Genomic DNA, 18,068 nt, shown 5'->3' on the forward strand with positions numbered 1-18,068 from the left:
ACGGCCTTGTCTGCAGGCAGAGCCCAAGGCCTTGTGACTCTGCCTGCTTGGTCACAGGCCCTGCTGAAAGCTCAGAGGGGCGGGCAGGCGGCATCTGAACAGCAGCTGCAGTATGTCTGCTTGGGGGACCTCACTCTGGCCAGGTTCTCATCAGGCTCCCTGTTGATGTGTAGCCACCGTCTATGGGCACTGGCCCTACTACAGGCTTTTCACCTGCACGAGCTTGTTAATCCCCAAACACCTCACAATGCAGAATAAGGAACAAGGTGCCTGGGTTGTAGTGTGTGCTGGGTGAAATGCAGGTCTGGCCCTGACAAAATTCACCCCAAACCTTTGGGCGCATGGTGCTGGGTGGGCCGCACTTCCATTAGCACCTCCGGATAAAAGTCACAGCCCCGGCTGCACAGCTGACAGTGCAGTTTGGGACACGAGCAGAAGACACACGGATGCGTCACTAACCCAGCTATGGGTGTAGCACTCACACAGCTGTGACTCGGCTCCTTGCAGTTAGCACGATTCCACCATAAACCCAGACACGGGGTTCTGTACCCCGACACACCACACCTCCCCCACATGTCCTGAAAGGTGCACGGGATGAGTGTGACTTCCCTGTGAGGTCTGGGGAGGCAGCAGCTGCCCGAGGCCACTGGCTCATGTGGGACGGTGGCCAACCTGTCGACCTGCCTAGGGCCCAGTACCTGGGTGTCATCGGTGGACTCCACCACGGGGAACCCGTTGTGACTGGACGCTGTGTTGCTGAGAATGTCCACAATGACGCCCACTTTCTCCGTCCTCCGCACGCAGGTGACCGGTGTGCTCATCACCTCTCTGTGGAGAATGTACACTTTGGCCACTGCTGGCCACACGGCGACCAGCCACGTGGTGACCAATCACAGGCTGACGGCCCATGCAGCCACGGGGGGGATTCCTGAGCGGTCTTCACACCAGAGCTGAAGCTCACCAGGCACGAAGCTGCCAGGAGCAGGAAGCTGGAGGCGAGGCCAGAGGCTGCAGAACCCAGGCGCTGCCCGAGGAGAACCAACCAGCCCCGGGTGGCACCTGCAGCCCCAGCAGCGGCTCTCAGAGGTTCGCACAAAGGCATGCGGCCTCCCTCCTGCTCCTGGCCGCCCATACCCACCCTGGCAGAGCATGGGCGCCACTCGCTGCCCACCCCAACCTGAATGTGGAGCGGAAGCCCCAGGCTGCAGGCCTTCAGCAGAACCCATGACGGGGACAAAGGCGATACCTGGCGGTGAGCGAGTGCGAGGTGACCGGGGCTTCCCAATGCAGGAAGGGCACACTCTGCAGTTGGATGTGCATGTCGTACAGGCCCTGGGGGGGTGGGGGGAGGGCAGGCGTCATGCACAGTGCTGCCATGGGGTGGGGGTCCCGGAGCGTCATGATTGGCCACCGAGGGAGGGATCCAAGGAGAGCACTGTGCCCACCCCTGAGGGAGGGGTCCTGGGCACACTGTCCCCGCCACTGAGGCAGAAGCTGGGGGTGGCTTCGCAGGGGCCCCCTTCCCTCCGCTGCTGCTCTAGACCCCCAGTCCCCATAGTCTCAGGCTCCGAGACCAGGGCATGAGGTGGGTCCCAGAGTGAGGGTGAGGGGCAGGCAGGCTGCACCTCGATGAAGACGTCTCCCACGATCTTGGCGGTCATGAGCACCAGCATGATGGGGAAGCCGTAGGTCACGTTGCTGGTGGCCTCCATCATGATGACCGTCAGGCTCAGTGTCATCCTCACTATCCCACCTAAGCGGGGAGGGAGAGGTGGGGGTGGTCTCCAGCCTCTGCAGGCCGCCCTGCCCGGGTCCTCCCTTTGCCCTGCCTGTGCTCTGTGAAGGGCCCATGCTCTGTTCATTCATGCCCGGCGGTCCCTCTCTCTAGGCTGCACTCGGTGGGGACAGTGACACTGTGCAGCTGTACCCTGTAAGGCGTGGTCACTGACACTAAAGAACACCTGGCCTTCGAGCCCTGATGAGGCACCTGCCCCTCCAACCCTGGTGTACCCACATGGCAGACAGGACTTACCCAGCTGGGCCGCTGCTCCCATCAGGGCGTACTTGCCAGGGTCTGCCCAGATCTGTGGGGATGACACACAGGTTGTTGGGGGTGGTAACCTCCTACCCAAACCCACCAAGACGCACTGACACCACCAGAGGCCACCTGGGCCCAGCAATTCCACATCTGGGAGAGTAATTTATGTGCACAAGTGCAAAATGGTCTGCACCTCCTCAGTAATAAAAGTCTGGAAGTATCCATGGAGGGACGCACTCAGGGATGCCTGAATGAACCACGCCATCTGTACACACTGGAGAACTCAGCAGCCTGAGACAGGACGCCCTCTGCATAGAGGAGGAACGAGCTAGGCTGTGTGTAGGGACAGGGGCCTGCATCGCACAAGCAGTGATCGTCGTCTGTGCAGAAATGCTGCACCACCCAAGGAAGCACACAAAAAGGAGTGAAAATCCAACACGCGCTACACCACAGATGAACCCTGAAAACTGCATGCTCAGTGAGAGAAGCCAGACACAGATGGCCATGTTGTGTGTGTCTCCACTTACACGAAACGTGTACAACAGGCATGCCCACAGGGATAGAAGGCAGACCATGGCTGCCAGGGGCTGGGAGGGGCATGGCACTGAGTGCTGATGGGGACAGATACCTTTCTGGAGCGATGAGAAGGTCCTGAACCTACACAGTGGTGATCATCACACACCTGGAAACACCAGAGAACCACTGACCCGTACTTTAAAAAGGGTGGATTTATAGTATGTGAATCATACTGAGATTAAGAAAACACGAAACATTGAGTCTGGAAGGAAACCTGAGACCTGAGAAATGCTTGCCCCCAGTCCCACGAGGGGGTTGGGGTGGCGGGACAGTGCGGGAGAGATTCGCTTGCCCCGTTTACAGTTTTTCCCTTTTAATCTTACTTGAATAACTAAAGTAAAAAATGGGGGAAAAATTGGGCTGGCCGAGTGGCGTGTTGGTTAAGAGTTGGCTTGGAACGCCAGCTCTTAGCAGCAGGGCCCTGGTTTGGATCCTACGTGAGGGTCAGTGACGCTGCGCCCTCTACAGCTAAGATGGTGAACAACAGCTTGACCTGAGCTGTGCTGCTATGAGTCGACTGTGATGGTGTAGGCTGCAGTGAAGCTGCAGTGGGCTGCCATAAGCTACCGTGAGTGGCTACCGTGAGCCAGCATGAGTGGCTGGCAGTTGGCGTGAGCTGCCAAGAGCCGCTGTGAGCGGCCGTCCAATGGCCGGTGACCTACTGCCTTACTCGGGAAGAGCACAATAATAATACCAACATGGGCCAGTGAAGCAATGTCCTCCACAACTAGACTGAAGAACAAAAGGACAGAAACTTGTTTGTTCCCCTTCCCCGATTCCCCAATAGAATCTTTACCAAAAAAAAAGGGATAATACATGATAATACATAGACTACCAAGCTGCCCACAGAAGCAGGTGGGAGGTGGTGGTGGCCGGGCAGGGCCTGTCCACAAGCAGCTCACTCGCTGCCCCCCCCGCAGCCCGAGTGCCCATCCTGGGGCATCCAACTGACCCTTCCACGTCACTCTCTGGCTAAAAACCACAAAGCATTGCTCTCAACACATCTCTGTAAACCACACGCACATCACTGTCTCTGGCTGATAACCACTGAGCATCAATCATGACACCATCTCTGTAGGCCACACGCAAAGACAGCTACAAGGGCTGTCAAATAGCTACAGCCAGAAAACTAAGGCCAAGAAAATCGACCAGAGGATCTGACACACTGACCACCTGCGCTGGGAGCCTAGGGCTCTCACCCATGTGACCAGGACTGCCCCTTGTCCCTCCAGCCCAGCTCTGGTCCCATATGCTGGGTACATAAAGACCCCCACTCACTGCAGCCCCTGTGAGGTAGGACAACGAGATGCCGAAAAGCCGGCCCCAGGCAGCCCCGATGAGCAGAGATGGGATGAAGACGCCGGCAGACACTGTCAGCCCATAGGTCCAGCAGGCCAGGAAGAAGTAGACCAGGGTGAAGAGGCCGAGGGTCATGGGGTTGTAGGAGCCTAGGGGAGAGGGGCTGGTCAGGGTCTGCCATGCAGACTCAGGCCTGAGCAGGGCCACCCACCCAGCTGCCCAGTCACCACCTCTGGGTGAGGCCAGTGGGATGGGGCAGCCCTGACCTGGACAGCATCAAGGCACCAACCACATCCTGACCCCCAGACACCCCAGAGGGCCCAAGAAGTCTCCCCATTTCAGAGGCCAGAGCTCAGGCTCTTGGAGGCTGGGCCCTTGAAGGTGGGAGGATGGCCACCCAGTCTAAGGACAGAGGGAGCCAGGGAAAGGGCCCCAGTGCCGCCAACAGGACGGTGACCTGAGGCGGAGGGAAGGTGCCCGTTGAGATCTGAGGTGCAGACCACTGGGGGTCAGGGGAGGAAGACTACCAGTCACATTCCACGCCAGATGACTTCCGGGTGCAGGAAGATGCCAATCTAACCCTGAACCAGCATGTCAGGAGGCCTGGTGCCACCTGATGGCTTAGCTCGATGCCTTTTATGAAGGGCTCAGCCTCGCCCACATTTAAAAGCCTTTCTGTTACATTTTGTGGACTCCTGTCACATGCACAGAGGCACAAGGACCAGGAAGGTCCTGGTGGCTTTGTGACAGGAAATAATTAGAGAACACCTAAGGAATCCCGAGATGGGAACAGGTAGGATGATGCCACGGAGCAGCCGGCCGCGCCATGGAAAATCTGACCCCACTTGCTCTGGCTCACACGTGTTAAGTGCATGTGGCGGTGTGGCCATGGGCCACGTGCCTCAGCAAAGGTGAGGCTGAGGCCCGGGGAACACCAAGAGCGGCGAGGTGGCAGGTGTGCACTGAAAAGCACTGGGCTGTGTTCGGAGCCTGTTTTTTACTAAAAACGGGTGTGGCTGGGAGAGGAAACAGTACTGGTGTGCGAGTCAGCAGACTGGGTTTTCTGAAGGAGAGTGACCCATGCAGGCAGCACCCATCCTGGAGATAAGAGCCTCTGAATGAGGCAGAGACGCTGCGGCCATCCGCCCGGAAGGGAGAGGAAACCATGGAGAGCCTGAGCAGCCCCTTCCAGGCAATTGTGCCAGCTGACTCCTGGGCTGCCAGCCACTGCGCTCCAGTGTGCCCACTGCCCGGGGCAAGGACAGTGACCTCTGTCCTGAGGGCATGCTTGGCCCAAAGGTGTCACCCAGGCCTGGGCCCAGTGTCTGTGGGGGCAGGGCACAGGCACGCACCTGGGGGGTCATGGAAAAGGCCGACCACGCTCTTCTCCGGGGTATTGAAGAAGGCTGCCGCCATCGAGTTGTACTCGCCATCTGCACAGAAGAGCTGCGAGGTTGGGAGAGAGGAGAGGCCCGTGGGATGGGGCAGTCCTGGCCTGGACAGCATCCAGGCACCAACCACAGGGCAGGATGGGGTCGGGCTGCTGCCTTGGAGGGGGGCGGGGCGGGGAGCAGGCTACATTTCTCAGGTCCATACCCACAGCCCCACTTCTGAAATCCTCTGCCAGGTCACCGCTCTAGGAAGAGGACTGAGGCAAGATTCCAGCCGGCCTGAACACCAGCTCTCCCGAAGCCCAGCAGGCCATCTAACCCCCCCTTTGAGGATGCACCAGCGGCTCAGCCCAGAGCTCTGCTATCAGCAGCCCTCCTGCAGGGAGTGGGAACAAGTGCTCCTCAGAGGGCCCATCCGGCTCACCGCCTGGTGGGCGTGGCTTCCTACCTGGAGCGGGTAGGACACGGAGCTGCCCTGCAGGGGCTGGCAGTCCCGAGAGGAGTAGATCAGCACGAAGGCGACAGTGGCTGTGACAGCAGCCACCAGCATGGCCTCGATCACCTGGTGGCAGGGCCGGTGGATGTACCTGGAGCAAACACTGGGATGGATCAGGCTGAGGGACACCTGGGTAGTTCCCATGGCAACCTGGGCCTGCGACTTAGAGTCGACGATAGGACACTGATTAGGAGGGCGACAGAGCATGTTTAATCATCAATCTGCCCTGACTCCTGCACGTCCTCAGATTCTCTCCTGGACACGCCCCAAATGCAAGAGGACAGGGGAAAGGACGTGCTTTCCCAGGCCCAGGACCTGCCTTCCAAAAGCTCCAATAATGGCTCTCCTAACGGCAGAAAGACCCACGCCAGCCGACTGTGACCAGGGTCAAGGTGGCCCCAGACAGACCAGGCTGAAGCTGGAAAGACCCTGACCCCAGGGCTGCTGGATGTATGGGTGGTGCCTCCTCTGCCCAGAGGGCTGTGTGCCAGGCCTCCCCTAGCCTGACCCCGCCTGTCCCCTGGCCCCACGCTGGTCTGTCCCCGTCACATACAAACCATTGCAGAGGGATGCACACCAGCACATGGCATTCTGCGTGCCCTTTGGGCGCACAGCCTACAATGAGCCTATTTCCAAAGGCCCTGGAGCCACACCTGTCAACCTGGTCCATGAAACAGAGGTTTCTCACCTGATTCGAAACATCGTCAGCCAATAATTCAAGGCATTGAATACAGCTCCAAGAACACCACCTGTGACCAGAAAGGAGCCGCATGTAAGGGACACAGATGGTGGAGGCTGCCCAGGCAGCAGAGGGAACAGGAGGGGGCAGGAGGGGACCGTCTGTGGAAACCCCTGCTCTCCATCTCCACACCCTGATGGAGGGACAGGCTTCCTTTCAGGAAAAAGGTTTTCGGAGTAATGACTACTATCCAGGGCCCAGCCTGCTTAGAGGGGTTTCCCAGTGGAGAAGCAGAGAGCTCTGGTCTCCTTGAGGTGTGGGTTCCCGCCCCGGGTGGCCCTGGGGCAGCAAGCAGGGGATGGGGGCCGCAGCCCTCTCTGGCCTGGAGTCCTGCAGGCCCCGACACCACCACATGCTTTGTTCCCACTCGGAGGGGCCAGCCAGCATCTTGGGCCAGGGGGACGGTGTCCTATGTGGGATGGCCCTTACCCACCACGCCCATGGCGATGAAGATGGGGATCTCATGGATCGTGTACACCATTGTCTGTGCAAAGAGGAAGAGCGAATGTCTGTGAGGAAGTGTCACCGGCTCTCTGCCGCTCAGGCTCGAGGGCTGGATGTTGCATACGATTTGTCCATACTCAGGGGACCCTTCTGTCACTTTCACGCAGGGCCGTACAGGTCCCACAGGAGACACGCTGAGCATTTTGGGCAGAATGTATGACTCTACACACGAACTGGTCTGGGAGGTGCTCAGAGACCCTGTGAGACTTTATCTTTCTAAGGCTTTCACCTGCTTCTTACCTGCCGTCAGTCTACCTGAGAAGGGAGATGGCCTGAGCTTTTACCAAGGGGGAGACAAAAGGGGCGGGAGTGGGGGAGAGCCCTTGGAACACATCTAGTGACCGGGATGACCCAAGAACTCCAGTGTGTCCCAATGTGCAGGCATCCTGGGAGTGCATTCCCCGTGCAGTGTCTGGCGACGGTGGTGCCTGGACCAGGCTGGCACCTACAGACACCAGCCGGCACCTACCTGTGCTCTAGGCTGCTGTACTAGCCCCCCCAGGCCCTACCAGTCTCAGTGTTGTTGTCCAACAGCCTGAGAACTAGGGAAAGCCCTGAAGGAGCCCCTGGATGATGGGGCATCTTAACCTGCATAGCCAGGTCTGACGTGTGCTTCCCCAGAGCATTAGAAACGCAATCAATCTCACAGCGAAGAGATGGAGTTTCCCAAAAGCCCCAGTTCTCTGGCTGAACCTTGAGTGAACTACATGGGCCCCGTACCACGACGAACCAGAACCAGTGAGGGGACAACACAGGACGTTACCTCTGTGTCAAATCTTCCAAAATTGATGAGGCCGGGGCTGGACAGATCCCAGATGTTTCCATGGTAAATGCTTAGGACAAAGTTCAGGGTGAAGGTGGAAATCATGGAAGCAAAGAACTGTGGGCAGAAAAACAAGTGCCATCAGGACGATAGTGCCCACCCAGATGAACCTCCGGAGCTGGGGAGAGGGCTGCAGGAGGACAGGGTGACTCCCCTCCTGTCATTCAGGGGGCACCTGGAGCGCTTCCAAAAGGTAAAGGGAAGGAGGTTGGAGCCTCGCTGGCCAGGGCCTTCAAGGCTGGGCAAGTGGGTGAGTGTAGGGCCGAGCCAGTGACGGGGCTGATGGAAGAAGGTGAGTGGGGTCTATGGGTTCCCGATGAGGAGGGAGAGGAGAACCAGGGTGGAAACAATGTCCACGACTGACAGGGGAAGGGCAGGCGGCAAGAGGAGGCAATGCCTCAGGGTCAAGTGAGGGACAGACCCACGGGACCATGGCTCCAACCATGGTTTGACAGGAACCTCAGGTGAGGACAACAAAATGTGGGCCCAGAGCGTAGTGTTCACCCGACCATGGAGCCCATGGAGCCCAGGCCTGGGTGCTGCCTGACCTGGGGAGAGGCGCCATCCACTTACGATTCTCCACGTCAGGAACTGGTTCCAGAAGGAGGCGCCTTCCTCCAAGCTGAACAGGACCCCACCTAGAACAGCAGTGGCCCAGCCCTGAAGTTCCCTCCCAGGCACAGGGAGCCCATGCCCAGAGCCCCTCATGCCCCAGACCCAGGGCACCAAGCCCACATCAGAGACAACCATGGGGCCTCTCGTGAGGCACCAGACAGCCTCATCCCACCCGGCACTCAAGTCTGCAAACACCAAGACTTCCTGCACATGGCAGGGACAGCCTGCCTTCCCCAACATGGGCAGTTATGTGTCAGTGTCAGACCAGGCAGGGCCCCTCCTCACCCACGGGAGCCCCAAATGCAGCAGATACTCCAGCTGCAGCTCCTGCTGAGACAAAGTCCCGCTTTTCCGTATCTCTGCGGAAGTACTCAAAGATCTGAAATGGGAACAGAACAGACAGGGAGAGGGTCTTAGCCAGCTTCTCCAAAGGCACTTCTCAGAAAGGGAGAAGGCTGGCTGGAGGCCACCGAGACAGGGACCAAAGGGAGGAGAAAGGCAACGAGAGAGCAGGGAAAGGGAGGGATCTCAAGACAATCAACTCATTAACTACTGGATTCACGAAGAATGCAGAGCTGAAGAGGCCACAAAACAGTGCGCGTGTCCTTGCATGCCAGCAACCACGAGAACATAATGAAAAGATTCCACTACAACAAGAATTAAACTTGGGCCGGCCGAGTGGCACGTTGGTTAAGAGCTGGCTTGGGATGCCAGAGGGCCCCGGTTCGGATCCCACATATGAGGGCCAGTGACACTGCCCTTTACAGCTAAGATGCTGAACAACAGCTCAACCTGGAGCTGGGCAGCCGTGAGTCGCCGGTGACAGCATAGGCTGCATTCCCTATGGCAGTGGGTTGCCATGGGCTACCGTATGTAGCCAGCAGCCAGCGTGAGCGGCCAGCAGCCGCAGTGAGCAGCCGTCCAGAAGCTGGCGACTGATCTGCCTCGCCCGGGAAGAGCGCAATGATGGTGCCAACTTGGGCCAGTGAGGCAATGTCCTCCACAACTAGACTGAAGAACAAAATGACAGCAACTTGTCTGTTCCCTTCCCCCAATTCCCCAGCACTGTTCCCATCCTCCCGATTCCCCCAATTAAAAAAAAAAAATCTTTAAAAAAAACAACAACTCAAAAGTCCAGTAAAAGACCTAACGGGAGCTGAATGAATTAAAAACTTAAATGTGTTCTTGACTTAAAAAGACTCTGTTCTGTAAAAACATTAACTGTCTCTCAATTCACATATAAACGCAGTGCAATACCCATCAAAATGCTGGTGGCTTTTTGGGGAAACATGACAAAATTGTTCTGAAGTGTATATTAAAAATTAAGCATCTTTAATAGGTGCACATGTTGTTCCTGACCTTTCTAGGTCACACAGCCCTTTGGGAAGCTGTTCAGACTGACAGGTCATTTTACACAGAAAAATGCACATCCACAGGAAACGCCCAGAACCAGGCTCTGAGCAGACTCCTTGGTCAGCCCCCGGGATAGACCCCAGGACAGAATGCTGTGCTGACCCTCCGATTCAATGTCAAGGGCGGTCCCAGCAGAGCACACCTGCGTGGAGGAGGGACCCTGCTCTCCAAGGGATATTCACGGTCACCCTCATTGCCCATATCTGCACCAGGAGAGAGCTCACCTTGAAATCTCGCTTCAGCGATGTTGACCTTCCCTGGGAAATCCCAGCGGCGATCACAGAGCCCGAGTGAATCATTGGCCCTTCCTGGAAAGCACAGGACAGTGTGCGTCAGGCGAGCTCAGAGAGAACAGAGTGCAGAGGGGGTCAAGCCAAGGCGGCGCCTCTCGGGCTCTGTTACCTTTCCCACGGCCAGTCCTCCCACCACTGACAGGATCACACCGGACACTTTGATCACCAGGGTCTGAACCGCAAAGGAAAACATGTCAGGTCTGTGACTAAGGGGCACACACAGTCTGAGAACCTGAGCAACAGCACTGCACACACAGTGATGCTAGCAACGTAAGCACCCCACATACATGAGCGACAGAGGGCACGCAGAGGGGCCAGCACCGCCTTCTCCTGGTGGCCACTCTACTCACCCAGCATGTCCACCACCCACCCCGCTCCTGGGCTGCAGGACTCCAGGCCCCCAGGAACACCTGCTCCCCACACAGGGGCAGGAGTAAAGTGGCAGCAAGCCCCAGGCTGAGGCACCCTGACCAAAACACCGGAAATGGTCCTGGGAGGAAGCCTGGCTTCCCGACCCCTGAGCATTAGTGTATCATCAAGAATACTAAGCATAACGAGTCTTAAGAAAAATTCTGACAAATGGAAGAAGCTCACAGAGAGTCTCCCACTTCAACACAGGGACTCTCATGCTGGAATGTTAACCACGGGACGGAACTTCCAAACATGTGCCACAGCTGCGATCATAACACACGCACCATCTAAGTATTTTTGTGTTATTTAAAATGTGCACAGAAAGTTTTTACTACTTTCCAAAGAAAGCTTACATGAAATCTGCCAGCACATTGTATGCATGCTTGTCAGCAGCAACAAAGTGGGCGGGAGGAGTTTGGAGGTGAGGGCGACAAACAAAAGGATTCCAACCCAGCAAAGAATCCCTGCCTGAGCACTGTGCTCCCAGCCAAGGGGTCACCTCACCTTGAGCCGGACCACATGGGGGATCTTCACCCCGTTGAGGAAGCACTTGATCTGGGGGATCCCGCTGCCAGCAGCGACTGGCTGGAGGGAGAGGGAGGTAAACATTGAGCTGAGGGAACTGACGCAGCTGGCAGGCCCAGGGAGACTCAGCCTCGTGCTGCCCAGGATGGGGGACTGGAGGGGGACAACAACATGGAACGGGACGGGACAGCCGCCCAAAAAAGGGGCTTCCCATGTCTCCCCACCCCAAATGCAGAGCAACCAAGGGGCGCAAACACTGTGGGATGTGGCAGGGGGTTGGGAGTGGAGACCGAAGGAGGCCCAGTGACCCCCAAGGGGGCAGGTTGGGGAGGTTCCAGGACGGACGGGAGGCACCTATCACACACCAGCTGAGAGGGGCCAGAGCTCCTTATACCCTCGGGGGGGGGGGCTCCGCACTGCACCCCAGATAGAAGCTTCTGGGTGCTGTCCCCTCTTCCTTCAACACCCATGACAAGGGAGGAGCAAAGAAAGAGGCAGGACCTAGGAAGGGCTTCTAGGAGAGGTCCCGGAACAAAGGAATACCCTAGGAGGGTTTGATTCCGTCAGGTGCCCCTCCACCTGGACACCGGGGTTTGGTCAGCCCTGCTCCTGAGGCTCTGCACGCCCGGGGCACCCCCTAGAATTGGGCCGTGCACTCCCTGAACAGTCCTCACTGTGTGCGTGGGTGAGGGGCAACACCATCAGAGAGTGGGTGAAGCAGCCCAGAGGCACTTCCTGTTCTGACTAAACTGTTTCACATCTGCACCAGTGTGATCGTGCGAGCCTCACAGGCAGAAGCTGTAGTGTGACAGCTGGAGGGGCTCCCAGCACCCAGGGCTCCCTCATGGCCATACCTCTATGAAGGCAACAATCATGGAGCCGACCAGCACGAACGCAGAGTTCAGCATGGCCCACAGCAGGAGGGAGAAGGACAGCCCCCCCTTCTCTGTGAACTTGTCGATATCTGGGCTCATTAAGGACAATGTTGGCTCCACCATCTAATGTGCCACATCCCCATGCCCATGCCTCTGGTATGAGCACGTCCCCACGAACATGGTGGGGGGCAGGAGGGGGACATACGCTAACTGCACATCCCAGAGACACTCCACAACCCAGCAGTGACAGGGATGCCACCTGCCAGGCCCACCTCCCCCAGCTGGAGGGCCAACGCCTGGGCCCAGAGACATCTCCTGCTGGGCCCACTCAGGGCTGCAGAGCTCCTTGTGGGACCTCGTCGTGGGACCTCATCGTGGGGCCCCCCCTTCCCCCCAACTCTGGCCCCACCCGTCTGTGCTGGGTGCCGTCAGACAAGGATACTGTCCTTGACGACCTTGTATTTCAGCCCAGCCAGGTTCTCCACCATGATGTCGATAAAGCAGGCCACGAGCCCTGTGAGGATGCCAATCATGGCGCAGATGACCCAGCGCTTGATCTCCACTGTCCGGAAGGCCTGCGGGGGAGGTGCCAGAATTCCAAAGGTTGCCACCATGCACAGCCTGCTGCACTCTGCATCCCAAGTCTGTGATGGCAGCCTCTGGTCAATGCCTCAGAGACAATGGGGCATCAGGGAGGGGGGTGGGGAGGGAGGACCTTTCCAGCCAATCCCTAATCAGCAGCTGACATTCTGTCCACTGCAGCTGACATCTCTAAGAACAGCCTCCTTGGTTGTATCTGGGACGTGACACACACACCCTTTCTTGTATCAGGGCAAAGGGAGTCTCTTGCCACAGGACACAAACCAGAGCCTGAGGCGTGAGAACCAAGGACAGTAGGGGGATGGGCACCAGCCCAGCCCTCAGGCCACCAGGGAGGTGTCCAGGCTGCCCAGCCGCAGACTCACTGTGTGGTTGATGCGCCGCTCTTCCTCCAGGAACAGCTGGTTCTCACTGTTGTCGTAGTCCAGGCTCTGCAGACCAGGGTGGCACAGACAACACGATGACTGACCATGACATCCCAGGTTCACATTGGGCAGCAGGTGGGGGCAAGGCCAGAGAGGGGGTGAAGTGCCCGGGGCTGTATGGGGCAGGGGCACGCAGGGAGGAGGCCCACCTCATACTTGAGGGACAGGAGCTTCTCGTTGTGCGGTATCTCCTTGGGGAACGGGTGAGGGGGGTCCATCTCCTGCAAAGGAAGAGACGGGGCCACACGCTGACAACTCAGCAAGCTGAAGATGGAAGCACAGGGAGGAGAGGACGGAGCTCATGTCAACTCGTCTCATGAGGCCGCTGCTCTCCTGACCCCAAAGCCAGACAAGGACGTCACAAGAAAGGAAAATCACTACCGACCCACAGCCCTTGAGATCACAGACACAAAGTTCTCCACACACAAGACACCAGTGGGCTGGATCCTGCAACACCACACCAGGAATGCAAGAGTGTTTTGGGTTTTTTAAAAAGATTTTATTGGGGAATTAGGGAAGGGGAAAAGCCAAGTTGTTGTCCTTCAATCTTAGTTGTGGAGGGCACAGCTAGCTCAGCTCTAAGTCCAGTCGCCGCCATCCAGCTACCCGTCGGCAGCTCGCAGCCTCTCAGCTCAAAGTGCCATGTTCAATCTTAGTTGCGGTGAGCATAGCCCACCATCCCATGTGGGAGTCGAACAGGCAACCTTGTTAGGAGCACATGCTCTCATCAGCTGAGCCATCCTTCCACCTGTTGGCAGCTCAGCGGCCGCTCAGCTTGGGTGCAGTTCAGTGGCCCATGTGGGAATCGAACCTGCGACCCTGTTGCTCAGAGCTCGCAATGAGCCACTCGGCCAGCCCAAGAGTGGTTTAACATCCCCAAATCAATTTCCCTAACATATCTGTGGTATGATGGGGAATGTATTATCAGTCTTTGTCCCAGTTCATGGCACCTGTTCTAAAACCCAGGCATCTCTGAGTGATGTCTCTTGTGAGCTAATGAGATGGAGCGGGGCTGGGACCCCTAGGCTTCAGGATGGAGGCTGGTCACCTGAGAGACCAAGGTGTGGCTGGAGGGTTGGAACTTTCAGTCCCAACCTCTGTGGATGGGGAGGGTTGGAGACTGAGCGGACTGCCAATGACCAGTGACTTAATCACTCATTCCTGTGTAATGGAACCCCCATAAAAACCCTAAATTAAGGGGTTTGGAGAGCTTCTGGGTAGTGAACCTGTGGAGGTGTTGGGAGGGTGACGCTCCCGGAGAGGAAGCTCCGCCTTTCCCACACCTTCCCTGTGCGTCTCTTCTGTCTAATGTTCCCAGTCGTATCCTTTATAACAGACCAGTCAACCTAAGTGAAGGGTTTCCCTGAGTTCTGTGAGCCCTTACAGCAAATTATGGAACCTGAGGAGAGGGCTGAGGGAACGCTGATTTATATATAGCTCGTCAGTCAGAAGCACAGGTGACAACCTGGACTGGGGTCTGAAGTGGGGTGGTCTTGTAGGACTGAGCCCTCAGTCTGTGGGGTCTGCACCAATGCTGGGCAGGTGGTGTCAGAAGGAATGGACTTGTAGGACACCCAGGTAGTGTCTGGAGACACAGAGAAGTAGTTGGTGTGAGGTCAAAACCCACACATTTGGGGTCACAAGTGGTGTGAGTAAAAACTGTTTAACGGTAGTTCAATAGAATAAAGGACAAAACACACATAATCATCTCAATAGACAGTGAAAAAGCATCTGACAAAATTCAACTCCTCTTCATGCTAAAAACACTCAACAACTAGGAATAGAGGAAGATTCCTCAACCTGATAAAGTCACTTATCAAAAACCCAAACTCGGTGGTGAAAGACTAAGCTTTTCCCCTAAGACTGGGAACTAGACAAGGATGCCTGTCCTTACCACTGCTATTCAGCACTGTCCTGGACATTCTACCAGGGCAATTAGGCAAGAAAATGAAATAAAACGTATCCAGATTGGAAAGAAAGAGGTGAAACTCTCTATTTGAAGATGACATGATCTTCTATGTAGAAAATCCCCCTAAATATACAAAAACTGTCAGAATTAATAATGCGCTCAGTAAGATTGAAGGATACAAAATCAATATACAAAAATCAAATGTATTTCTATGCGCTGGCAATGAATAATTGGAAATAAAATTTAAAAAAAACCCTCTATTTATAATAGCATCAAAAATAAAACATATAGGGCCAGCAGAGTGGCTCAGTTGGTTAAGAGTGCAAGCTCTGAGCAACAGGGTCGCCGGTTCAATTCCCACACAGCCAGTGAACTGCATCCGAGCTGAGCTGATGAGAGCACATGCTCTTAGCAGTAAGGTTGCCGGTTCAACTCCCACATGGGATGGTGGGCTATGCCTACCTGCAACTAAGATTGAAAGTGGTGACTGGACTTGGAGTTGAGCTTGTGCCCTCCACAACTAAGATAGAAGGACAACAACTTGACTTGGAGCTGATGGGTTCTGGAAAAATACAATGTTCCCCTTCCCCAATTCCCCAACACTGTTCTCCTCCCCAATTTCCCAATAAAACCTTAAAAAGATAATAATAAAATAAAATATATAAAATAAAATTTATTCCCAAAATACATTTAACAAAAGTGTAAGATATCCTGTGTTCATCAGAAGACTTAATATTAAGATTCAATGCAATTCCTCCTGAATTCCAGCTGGCATCTTTAAGGAAACTGACAAGCTGATCCTAAAATCCACACTGAAATGCAAGGGATCTTAAAGAACCAGAACCACCTTAAAAAAGAAGAACAAAGTTGGAGGACTCAGACTTCCTGATTTCAAAACTAACTGCAAAGCTACAGTTGTCAAGATGGAGTGGTGCTGGCTCAAAGACAGACACGGGTTGATGGCAGACAATCATGAGTCAGAAATAAACCCTAACATTTATTGATTTCGACAAGGGTGACAGACAATTCAATTGGGAAAGCATAGTCCTTTCATGAAACGGTGCTGGGAAAACTACATCCAAATGCAGTAATGAACTTGGACCCTTATCTTATACCATACACAAAATAAGTAAAAAATAGATCAAGATCTAAAACTACAGAATTCTTAGAAGAAAGCACAGGAGTAAATCTTTATGAGCTTGGACTAGGCGATGGTTTCTTAGCTAGGACACCAAAAGCACAACAAAAGAAAGATAAACTGGACTTCATCAAAGTGAAAAGCTTTTGTGTTTCAAAGGACACCATCAGCAAGTGAGGAGATGCCACAACGGGAGAAAGTTACTGCGAATCATGTATTGATGAGCCATTTATGTCTGGAATACATGAAGAACTCTTACAGCTCAATTACAAAAAAAAGAAACAACCTGATTAAAAAAATGGGCCCAGGATCTGAACAAACATTTCTCCAAAGAAGACATACAAATGACCATGGGCACGTGAAAGATGCTCAACATCACTGGCCATCAGGGAAATGCAAATGAAAACCATGAACTAGCTACCTGAGGAGGAAGTCAAGTGCAAGTTGGGGGTGGGGTGGGGGTGGGGGGAACTCAGGAATGTTCCCCTGGTAGCTGCTGGACAGTCCAGCCCCGACAGGAGAAGAACATCACTTGCCTCCAGGGCACCTGGGGTCCCTTCTCCTGCCCTCGGCACCTGCCCCTCGCCTGGCCTGCTTCCTACACCTACATACAGCACGCTCACTCAGTGTTCTACACCTGACACACACTTCCCCCATCTCTGCTCATCTGGCTAGGCCTCAGGAAATATGGCCCTTAGGAATGGTCTTCCCTGGTCACCCAGGCTCTGGGGGCTCTACTGTCTGCTCCTTATTCTGTCTCTGAGCTCTGTATGGCCCATGACTGTACTCAAGCTCTGCAAAGAATTGCCCATGACTGTCCCTGAGCTCTGCATGGCCCTGCCTACATCAGTCACTGCGTTCTGCACAGACTGCCCACGACTGTCCCCGAGCCCTGCACGGCCCTCCCTACGTCCGTCACCCTCCAGTTTGGTGTTTACTGTCTGCCCTCTGCTCAGCTGCGGCTCCACAGAACAGACCTCCTCCTTGGGGATGAGCAGGGGGAATGACTTCTACTCACGGTGTCCAGGAGCTCATCGTCCAGCTCCACATTGCTCATCTGTCTGATCTGGAAAGATACCGGATGGGGCGACTGGAAACAAGAGAAATGACAGGGTGCTTAGCCACGGGGCCAAGCTGCACTAGGCATCACCACCCCAACCACGTGGCCTGGCCTGGCCTGGCCCTGGCTGGGAAGCACAGGCTCACACCTGCCATGTGGGGGACACCAGCAGGGCCAGTGCTGGACCCAGGCCTTCCCCCACTGCCCACAGCCTATCACCAAAAAGTCCAGCCTCCAGAAAAGAAGCCCAAGCCTTCCTAGCTCTAGGGCATTTCAGAGAGTGGAGAATAGAGAGTTGCCAGCAACCAGAACGCAGAGGTGAAGGCGACCATTCTGGTGTCCTCCTGTGCCCCACTCCCCCATCCTCCCATTGCCTAGAAAACCCAGGAGGTCCAGGGTTCCCCCAACCCCCCCTCCCCCATTCTCTGTGCATTCCCCATCACGAGACTGAGTGGTTCTGCCAGCAGGGTATCACAAGCCTCCAGGCTGGCTTCCCAGACACATGGTCAGAGGTGCCTCCTCTCTTGGGGCAGAAGTGCCCCCAGGACCCTCCCTCTCTGAAGTGGGACACTTCCAGGATCAGGAGGCAGATCAACCACAGAGGACAACCAGGCGCTTGACTTCTCTTATGCTCACTGCCCGGGCATGGCAGAGGCCTGGACGAGGAAAGAAAATGCAGGCACCAGTTACATTTGCATTTCATAGAAACAAGAAGTCATTTTTTAGCATTAAGTATGTTCCAAATATTATAGGGAACATACTTGTATTCAAACGTGATTCACTGTTTCTCTGTTAATGCAAATGCGCTCTACATTTCCTCTAACAGCCCTACGCTCGGTGGAAAAACATGCAGCCATGACACGAACAAATTCTGCCACAAACTGCACAACGGACCTTGGAAGGGCGTCAGCCAGAGCACACCATGACTCCACTACAGA

At 55.4% G+C, this 18,068-nt stretch overlaps 1 protein-coding gene across 3 annotated transcripts in view; it reads right to left on the reverse strand.

Annotated features, from left to right (window-relative positions):
- CLCN7 (Cl-/H+ antiporter 7) overlaps window positions 1–18,068 on the reverse strand; it is a 28,449-nt gene that overhangs the window by 2,208 nt on the left and 8,173 nt on the right. Inside the window, exons 2-21 of one of the 3 annotated variants that reach the window (XM_019648827.1) lie at window positions 17,089–17,160; window positions 13,173–13,244; window positions 12,964–13,029; window positions 12,441–12,573; window positions 11,978–12,087; window positions 11,103–11,183; window positions 10,297–10,359; window positions 10,119–10,202; window positions 8,767–8,860; window positions 8,440–8,504; window positions 7,807–7,923; window positions 6,969–7,023; window positions 6,489–6,549; window positions 5,753–5,891; window positions 5,266–5,359; window positions 3,893–4,062; window positions 2,033–2,084; window positions 1,626–1,753; window positions 1,247–1,332; window positions 699–828 (exon numbers count right to left, since the gene is read on the reverse strand). In XM_019648827.1, the coding sequence (XP_019504372.1) occupies window positions 699–828; window positions 1,247–1,332; window positions 1,626–1,753; window positions 2,033–2,084; window positions 3,893–4,062; window positions 5,266–5,359; window positions 5,753–5,891; window positions 6,489–6,549; window positions 6,969–7,023; window positions 7,807–7,923; window positions 8,440–8,504; window positions 8,767–8,860; window positions 10,119–10,202; window positions 10,297–10,359; window positions 11,103–11,183; window positions 11,978–12,087; window positions 12,441–12,573; window positions 12,964–13,029; window positions 13,173–13,244; window positions 17,089–17,160 (1,872 nt within the window). Of the gene's footprint in view, window positions 1–698; window positions 829–1,246; window positions 1,333–1,625; window positions 1,754–2,032; window positions 2,085–3,892; window positions 4,063–5,265; window positions 5,360–5,752; window positions 5,892–6,488; window positions 6,550–6,968; window positions 7,024–7,806; window positions 7,924–8,439; window positions 8,505–8,766; window positions 8,861–10,118; window positions 10,203–10,296; window positions 10,360–11,102; window positions 11,184–11,977; window positions 12,088–12,440; window positions 12,574–12,963; window positions 13,030–13,172; window positions 13,288–17,088; window positions 17,161–18,068 lie in introns of those variants that run through there. The other 2 variants (XM_019648829.1, XM_019648828.1) reach the window with 2 other exon arrangements.

The sequence above is a fragment of the Hipposideros armiger genome, unplaced genomic scaffold (genome assembly GCF_001890085.2).
Source record: "Hipposideros armiger isolate ML-2016 unplaced genomic scaffold, ASM189008v1 scaffold_126, whole genome shotgun sequence".
Lineage (NCBI taxonomy): Eukaryota > Metazoa > Chordata > Mammalia > Chiroptera > Hipposideridae > Hipposideros > Hipposideros armiger.